The sequence below is a fragment of the Molothrus ater genome, chromosome 5, assembly GCF_012460135.2.
Source record: "Molothrus ater isolate BHLD 08-10-18 breed brown headed cowbird chromosome 5, BPBGC_Mater_1.1, whole genome shotgun sequence".
NCBI lineage: Eukaryota > Metazoa > Chordata > Aves > Passeriformes > Icteridae > Molothrus > Molothrus ater.
The window spans coordinates 215,124-223,873 of NC_050482.2; the positions used below are offsets into that span (position 1 = coordinate 215,124).

The following is an 8,750-nucleotide window of genomic DNA, read 5'->3' on the forward strand; positions in this document are numbered from 1 at the left end:
CCCTCCTCGGGTTTGTTTCCCCAGGGAAAGGTCACGGGAGCAGTGGTCAGGCCAGGCCTGCGCCCCAGCAAGGGTGGAAGTGCCCAGGGACAATCGTGTGTCCCCAGTGTCCTGAGGAGCTCCAGACCCTGCGTGTGGCTGTCGTGGTACGGTGCCTGTGCTGCAGGACGTCCTGGATTCGGTCCCTGTGCCCGCTGCTGTTTGTGCCCACGTGCGGCCCTGCCTGTCCTGGCTGCTTCCCGCTGCCCAGCAGCTCTCAGCGCCCGTTCCCGCGCTGCCCTTGGTCACCCGAGCCTGAGAGCTCCCTGGGGCTGGCTCCCAGCGCCCGGCCCCTCGCGGCGCCCAGGGAACATCCCGTCACGGCTCCGTGAACTCAGCACCCCCCAAATAGCCCGGCCAGCCTGGCCCCCAGCAGGAGCGCTCCGGCCCCGGCGCTGGCCCGCGGATGATCTTACAGCCGGGGAAGCTCCAAACATGCTGCTCCTGCCCATAAAAAGCAAAGGGCTTTGGGCATGGAATCATCGGGAACACGGGGATTGCGCCAGCCGGGGAGACGCTCCCGGGAGGCAGCGTTGTTGGAAGGGCGAAAGGGCAGAGGGAGCTGAGGCTGGGGTGGGGGAGCCCCCAAACACAGCTCAGTCCCTCCAAGGGTTTGTAAAACACACCCAGAGCTCTGCTGCTGCCGCTTGGCTCCTTGGCCGCCTCATCCCGATGGGAATACGTGACCCAAATCACGCACCAGAACCAGGTGCTAGGAACACAGAGGTGGTTATTCCGTTATATTGTGATCCTTGTTTTCCAATTGCCCCCACATCCCAGTCTGCCCCATACCATGGCTCTGGAGACCATTCCAGAGAGCTGGAAGCTGGCAGAAGCCGTCCCCTCCCAGCAGTGCCTGAGGCACAGGCCCTGGGCACCACCCCAGCCGTGAAGCCCATCTGGTGGCAAGAGACTGCACTGGGAGGTCCTACTCAGTGAGAAGCCGAGTTTTCCAGGCAGGAAGAGGAAAAACACCTCACTGGTGCAATGGTCCAATGGATAATATTGGAATTTAATTAAGTGAAGGAGATATCTGCAGAACTAGAAGATCCAAACTCCTCTCCCAGCACGCCATGTGCTGCCTCCTGCCCGGACACACATGGAGACAACGGCCCCTCCGGAGCTTCCTGGGCCGCAGCTGCTCCCGCTCTTCCGCAATCCCCAGGAATTCTTCTTCCTTATCTTATCTTATCTGGGGACCCGAGGCTGGCCTCAGGCGCCGCTGTCGGCCGGGCCGGCGCGCAGGTCGGGGCGCAGGCGGATCTCCACAAGGCGCACGGCGCGGAGCAGCACGGCCAGCTGCGAGCACAGCCGCGCCACCACGTCCAGCACGGGCTCCGCCAGGTCCCGCACGCCGCCCAGCACCTTCAGCAGGAACAGCAGCAGCGGCTGCAGCAGGCTGTGGAACAACGCCGCCAGGAACGGCTTCAGCACGTGGTCACCGATGGCTGTCAGGACACCGACCACCAGCGCCTGGATTTGGGATGAAACCCTGTGTTTGAGGGATACTTGCCAGCAGGAGTCACCAAACACGGGCTGAGGCACAAAAATCCCACTACGGGAGGGAAACGTGCAGCAGTGGAGGTTCGTGCTCCCGGTACTGAGGGACTCTGCCATCCCCAGCAGCTGCTCCGGCCGCGGCTCCGCGGGAACAGGGCGCTCACCTGCACCACGGCCTCGCCGAGGAAGCGGATCAGCTCCACCAGGAACAGGCTGAACACGCTGACCAGGCACCGCGGGACGGCAAAGAGTTCCCGCAGCTTCCGCTGCACCGGCCACTCGGAGCTGCAGGGAGAGCAGGGAGCGTCAGAGCCGGAGAGCCGGCCCGCCGAGGGGATGGATGCACCTCCATCCCGGAGCAGAGCTGGAAATCTGGCCCGCCGAGGGGATGGATGCACCTCCATCCCGGAGCAGAGCTGGAAATCCGGCCCGCCGAGGGGATGGATGCACCTCCATCCCGGAGCAGAGCTGGAAATCCGGCCCGCCGAGGGGATGGATGCACCTCCATCCCGGAGCAGAGCCGGAGAGCCGGCCCGCCGAGGGGATGGATGCACCTCCATCCCGGAGCAGAGCTGGAAATCTGGCCCGCCGAGGGGATGGATGCACCTCCATCCCGGAGCAGAGCTGGAAATCCGGCCCGCCGAGGGGATGGATGCACCTCCATCCCGGAGCAGAGCCGGAGAGCCGGCCCGCCGAGGGGATGGATGCACCTCCATCCCGGAGCAGAGCTGGAAATCCGGCCCGCCGAGGGGATGGATGCACCTCCATCCCAGAGCAGAGCTGGAAATCCGGCCCGCCGAGGGGATGGATGCACCTCCATCCCGGAGCAGAGCCAGAGAGCCGGCCCGCCGAGGGGATGGATGCACCTCCATCCCAGAGCAGAGCCGGCACCCCAGGCAGCTCCTCGGCAGCACATCCCAGCTCCCAGCCACCAAATCAGGGAGGAGAAAGCGCTGGAGCCGTGCTTCCACAGGCTCCCCCTGCATGGCCCAAACCCGCCTGAAGTAGCCCCAAAAGCCAGTCCCTGGGGATGGCACCCAGAGCAGCGGCTGGCCCGGGGAGCAGCCGCCCAGCTCCAGGGAATCCCGTCCAACACCATCGGAGCAGCTCCGGCGTGGGCAGTTCTGAGGCTCCCTCTCATGGCCACGGCCACGAGGTGATCCGGAGATTTATTCCGGTTTCTCTTTCCGCAAAAATACCAAGTGAAGAGGAGGGTGAATTGTGCCGGGCTGGGAGGAAACCCCAACCCAGCGGAATGCAACGGCAGCAGCACCGGTTTGGGGTGGAAGGAGCGACTGCAGGATGACCCAAACCCCGAGGTTTTCCCCCATTTTGTCCCCGTGACCAAACCCCCCGTTTCCCAGAATCCCAGCCGAGATGCTCCGTGCTGCTGCTCACCCACCCCGGATCCCACTGTGGAGAAACCCCCAGTGAGGCCTGAGCAGATCCCCCTGGGGTCCGGGGGGACACATCCCTTCAGCACCCCAAGCCTTGGGTGCCTTTCCCCATCCGGGATCAGGCCCTGGCCTGCGGCCAGACTCGCACAGGCTGCAGCTGTCCCTCGGGATCAGCTGGGATCCCGGGAAAAGCACGGACAGGGCAGGAACAGGCAGCGTGGTGGGATAAGCTGCAGAGCAGTCAGTGATCCAGCCGGGAATCCACCTGCTCCGCTCCTACCCCCTACTCACAGGGGTCTGAGCCTCTTCCCCGGGAATCCACCGGGATCTGAGCTTCTCTTCTCCCGGGAATGCACGGGACTCTACTCTCCCACCACCACCCTGAATCCAGGGGGATCCGCTCCTTTCTCCGAGCACTCCCCGGGATCTGCGCTCCCCTCCAGAAAGCCCCGCTCCCGTTCCCAGCGGTCGCACCGGGATCGGGGCGAAAAATAACATTAAACCCCTGAGATCTGCGAGTTAAACGGGGCGAGACTGGCCCAAGCCCGCCGGGGCCCCCGAGTCCCCTCCGTCCCCCCGGGGACATCCCGACAGCGGCACCGCCGGGGACACATCCGCACCCCGCCCCCGCGTGGCAGCATGTCGGGCTCCCGTTCACCGGCGGGGCCCAGGGCAGGGGGAGTCCCGGTACCTCCTTCGGTTCTTCCTCCCGGGGCGGGGCGGCGGCACCGGGGGGGCGCGGGGGGCACCGAGGGGGCCCGGCGTGCGGCGGGGCGCGCCCGGCGCCATGCGAGCAGCCCCGCCCCCGGCCCCGGCCCCGCCCCGCCCCGGGACAGGCCCCGCCCCCTGCTCATTGCCATGCGAGCAGCCCCGCCCCCGCCCCGGGCCAGGCCCCGCCCATTCCAGATACGTTGTTGCCGCCCTTGGTCACGCCCATCGAAACCACGCCCCCTCATTGACAGACAGCTGGCTCGGGGCGGGGCTCAGGGGCGGGAGCGTGGGCGCGCCCACAGATGAATGACAAAGACTGTGACCAATCAAAGCCCGCAAAGGAGCCCCGGTGTTCCCGCCCACCGCGGAGATCCCCGTGCGTCACGTGGAGAGGGAAATGGATCCTGTGTATGCAAATATATGCAAACCTATGTTAATGAGGGTCTGCCAGCAGTGCGGGCTGACAGCCGGGCAGACGGGGCGGGATCCGGGAGGGGACACGACGGTGGGGACACGGGGGGTCATAGGGGAAGAAGGAGGGGGGACACGGGGGGGGGCTCGAAGGGACACCAGAGGAGTGACACGGGGGGGGGTCCCGTGGGGACACCGGGAGCCCCGCTCCACGCCCCGTGTCCCGGGGCGGTCCCGGCCGGTCTCGCCCCACGCCCACGCCCGGCCCCGCGTGCGGAAGCGCCGGGCGGCGGCGCCGGGAGCGGCCCCGAGCGCAGGTGAGACCCGGGACCGCTCCCGACGGGCGCGGGGAGTCCGCGGGATGGGACCCCGTGGGGAGGGGGCCGTGGGAAGGGGGCCGGGGCAGTGGCGGGGCGATGCTGAGATGCCGGGGAAAGCCGCGGGGACACGCGGGGACAGTGCCCGGTCCGCGAGGGGGGCGGCAGCCCCGGACGCGCCGTGCCCAGCGCGGTGCCGCGGCCGGGCCCGTCCGTGGGACACGCGTGGGCGCTGCCCCGCCATGGGGGACCGGCGGGGACCCGCGGGGAGCGGGGGGCTCCCCTCGCGGGGCTCCTGTGACTGCGCAAGGACCGTGGTCGGGAGTTCCCGTGTCCCCCATGTGCTCTCCGTGTCCCCCCATCCCTCGTGTGCCACCCCCTGACTCTGTGTCCCCCGTCCCCGCTCATCCTCTGACCATGCCCTCTCCATCCCGTGTCCCCTCTCTCCTCATGTCACCCGTGTCCCTCCTCCCTTCTCCATGTCCCCTGTCTCCCGTACGTTTCCCGTGTCCCTCCACGTCCCAGTGTCACTACATGTGTCCCCCATCCCTCGTGTGTCCCCTGTCCCCTTTGTACTCCCTTTGTCCACTCTGTGTCCCCGTGACTCCCTCCCCTTGTCCCTCGTGTCCGCTGTCCCGTGTTCCCTCCGTCCCCCTCACATCCCACGTTCCCTGTGTCCCACTCTCCCCTCTGTGTGTCCCCTGTCCCTCCTGTCCCTCGTGTCCCCTCCCCTTCTCAGCTCCTCTTTTCTTTCCCCGAAGCCACCGCAGCTTCTGCTTTCGGCTGCGGGTGTCGCCCCCGACACCCCCGGGGGAGGCAGAGCTCGGGGGGGTTCCCGCACCCTCCCGGCCCTGAAAGCGGAACCGGGGCTGCCCCGCGGGACCGTGCGGGGCCGGTTCCTCTTTCGGGAGGGAGGGCGGCGCCCGGCGGTGCCCCCGGGCCATGGAGCCCCCGCGGCGGGTGCGCCTCAAGCCCTGGCTGGTGGCCCAGGTGAGCAGCCGGCGCTTCCCGGGGCTGCGCTGGCTCGACCCCGAGCGCCGCCGCTTCGTCATCCCCTGGGGACACGCCACCAGGAACCCCCCGGGACCCCAGGACCACGACACCATCTTCAAGGTGACACCGGGGACACGGGACGGGAGTGACAATGGGCTCGTGGGACGGGGACAATGGGGACCTGGGGACATGGGATAGGGGTGATGTGTGATGGGGTGGGTGACAGTGGCATATGGGGGACAAGGGGCAGGAGTGACAGGGTGATGGGTGACGAGGGACACAGGATGGGGGTGACAAGGATGGTGGGGGCACACGGGATGGGGGTGGCGGGACAAGGATGATGGGGCGCACGGGATGGGGGTGACAAGGATGATGGGGCGCACGGGGTGGGGGCTGGCGGGACCCGCAGGCCGGGGGTGCCGCGCTGACCCCCGCGCAGGCGTGGGCGCAGGAGACGGGCCGGTTCCGGGCCGGGGACCCGCCGGACCCCCCCCGCTGGAAGGCCACGCTGCGCTGCGCCCTCAACAAGAGCCGCGAGTTCCGGCTGCTGCTGGACGGGCCCCGCTGCTCCCCGGCCCAGCCCTTCCGCATCTACGAGCTCTGCGAGGAGCCCCCCGGGGGCGCAGGTACGGGGGGCTCTGGGGAGGCCTTTGAGCAGCCCCCGAAGTCCCAGCGCCCCACAGAGACCTGCCCCCCCCCCCACAAGGGACCCACCCCCTGTGAAGCCTCAGTGCCCCATGAGTCCCCAGGACCCCTCAATATCCCCCCCAGCACCCCAGGTTCCCTCTGCATTTCCCAGCCCCTCTCTCCCTTGCAGATGGGGGGGATGAGGATGACTATGGCTGCAGCGGGGAGGAAGACGTCAGCCAGGTATCTGGGGGGCTCGCGGTGGGGGAATCCCCACACCAGGGATGCCCCAGAGGGCCGGGGTGGTCCCTGTAACGCCCACTCTGCCCCGCAGCTCCACGAGATGACATCCCTGAGCATCGATGGTGAGTGGGGGGCTCAGGGTGGCTCGGGGTGTCAGGGGGGCTGGGTGCAGCCTGTGACCCCCCTCTCTGCTCCAGACACGCAGCACAGGGGGGACCTGCTGCCCCCCTACCCCTGGCCCAAGGAGGAGGCTCCCCCCTTTGCCACCCAGTGCCCCCCGGGGGGGCCCTTTGGGGCTCCCCCCCCGGCGCTGATCCAGGGGGAGGCAGGGGGCACCCACGGGGCCCCTGAGCTGCTCCCCGGCGCCCTCGCTGAGATGGGGCCCCCCCTGGGCCCCCCAGGACCCTCGTCCAGCTGCCCGGTGGCACCAACAGAGCACCTGATCCCTGACCTGCTCGTCAGCCCCCACATGCTGCCACGTGAGCAGGGCTGGGGCCGGGGGAGCTGGCTGGGCTGGCCATGGGTGTGGGGGCTGGAAGGACTGGGGTGGGTGGCCATGGGGGTGGGACAGAGTGGCCATGGCTGTGGGGTGGCCATGGGATGGTGGGACAGAGTGGCCATGGGTGTGGAGTAGCCATGGGATGGACGGGAGCGGCCACAGGGTCACTGGGTGAGGGTGGCCAGAGGGTGGCCGTGGGGTGGCTGGATTGGGGTGACTGTGGGCACAGAGTGGCTGTGGGATGGATGAAGGGTGGCCATGGGGTGCCCATGGGGTGGCTGGATTGGGGTGACTGTGGGCACAGAGTGGCCGTGGGAGGGATGAGGGTGGCCATGGGGTGCATGGGGTGGCCCTGGGGTGCTCCCGGCCCCACTGACCCCGTGTGCCCCCGGCAGTGACTGACCTGGAGCTGAAGTTCCAGTACCGGGGCCGCCAGGTGTGCGCCCTGACCGTCAGCAACCCGCACGGCTGCCGGCTGTTCCACAGCAGCCTGGAGCCCACGCGGGAGCAGGAGGAGCTCTTCGGGCCGCTGACGCTGGAGCAGGTGCCCTTCCCTGCTCCTGACACCATTCCCAACGAGAAGCAGCGCTTCTACACCCACCAGCTGCTGGACGTGCTGGACCGAGGGCTCATCCTGGAGCTCCAGGGCCAGGACCTCTTCGCCCTCCGGCTCTGCCAGTGCAAGGTCTTCTGGACTGGGCCCTGTGCCACGCCCCAGCCTGGCCCCAACCCCATCCAGAGGGAGACAAGGACCAAGCTCTTCAGCCTCGAGGGCTTCCTCAACGGTCAGAGGGGAAGGGGAGGTGGCCCTGTGTCCCTTGAGAGCAATGGTTTGGGATGGAGAGGCCAGCTGGGGTGGGGGCACACCAGGCACGTGGTGGCATCAGGGGACAAATGTGCAATGGGGACACCAGCTGGAATGGTGGGGACACCAGGTGGCACGTGGGAACAGAGCTGGGATGGGGGTCACCAGCTGGCTCTCGGGGTTGCCCTCAGTGGGGTGCTGGTGGTCCAGGCAGGCATGAGGTCCCATCCTGTCCCTCACCTCGGTGTTGGCCCTGCAGGCCTCATCCAGTTCCAGAAGGGGCAGACCCCCACCCCGCCTCCCTTTGAGATCTTCCTCTGCTTCGGCGAGGAGTGGCCGGACCAGAAGCCCAAGGAGAAGAAGCTGATCACGGTGCAGGTGAGGGGCCGGCCCGTGGCTGTCCCGGAGCACGGCGGGGTCCCTGCCCCGGTGACGCCCCGTGGCTCCCGCAGGTGGTGCCGGTGGCGGCGCGGCTGTTGCTGGAGATGTTCTCCGGGGAGCTGTCCTGGTCGGCCGACAGCATCCCGCTGCAGATCTCGCACCCCGACCTCAAGGACAGGATGGTGGAGCAGTTCAAGGAGCTGCACCAGCTCTGGCAGAGCCACCAGCGGCTGCCGCCGGCGCAGCCCCCGCCCGGCCCCTCCGCGGGGCCCTGGGCGCTGCCACCCGGGCCCCTGCCCCACTGACAGGGACACGGGCACAGCTGGCACTGCCAGCCGGGGTGAGTCCCTCCGTGGCCAGCTCGGCTGGTGGGGCCACCCAGCACCGTCCTCACCCCTGTCCCTACCCCAGTCCCCATGCCTGTCCCCCCAGAGCTGGCAGGGACCAGCACCAGGGTGCTCTGCAGTGAAAGGGGACTGTGACCCCCCGCCCTGGGGCAGCTCTGCACCCCTCCCTGCACTGCCAAGGATAATCCCCCTGGGATTTTGGGGGGAAACAGCAAGAAAACAGGGCTGGGGCCACCTTGGACCTGGAGCTGCCAGGGATGGGGGGGCACAAAGCAGCCCCAGCCCTGGGAGGAGAACCAGAGGGACCTTAGGAGGTTTTAATTTATTTTTTCAGTTTTTTGTTGTTTTTTATTGTTCTCGAGATGGCTACACACCCCCGGAGGGAACCGCATGCGCCCGCCCGCCCTGCCCGCACTCGAGCCACCGCCTCCTACCCCAAAATCAAACCAAAGAAAACCCTGAAAAAGGGGAAAAAAAAAA

At 67.9% G+C, this 8,750-nt stretch overlaps 1 protein-coding gene across 1 annotated transcript; it reads left to right on the top strand.

Moving 5' to 3' along the window:
- The first annotated feature begins 5,317 nt into the window (after positions 1–5,317).
- Positions 5,318–8,749, top strand: IRF5 (interferon regulatory factor 5). The gene is made up of 8 exons (XM_036400570.2): positions 5,318–5,488; positions 5,808–5,994; positions 6,186–6,238; positions 6,330–6,360; positions 6,436–6,717; positions 7,133–7,522; positions 7,802–7,920; positions 7,995–8,749. Exons 1-8 carry the CDS (start codon positions 5,318–5,320, stop codon positions 8,226–8,228), a joined length of 1,467 nt encoding a protein of 488 aa, XP_036256463.1. The 3' UTR covers positions 8,229–8,749.
- The last annotated feature ends 1 nt before the right edge of the window (position 8,750 follows it).

Bases quoted from the DNA above. Each gene is read 5' to 3' on its own strand.
- IRF5 (XM_036400570.2), top strand. From the start codon at position 5,318: ATGGAGCCCCCGCGGCGGGTGCGCCTCAAGCCCTGGCTGGTGGCCCAG. The intron at 5,995-6,185 runs GTACGGGGGGCT...TCTCCCTTGCAG, and splicing joins GGAGCCCCCCGGGGGCGCAG to ATGGGGGGGATGAGGATGAC. The intron at 7,921-7,994 runs GTGAGGGGCCGG...TGGCTCCCGCAG, and splicing joins AGAAGCTGATCACGGTGCAG to GTGGTGCCGGTGGCGGCGCG.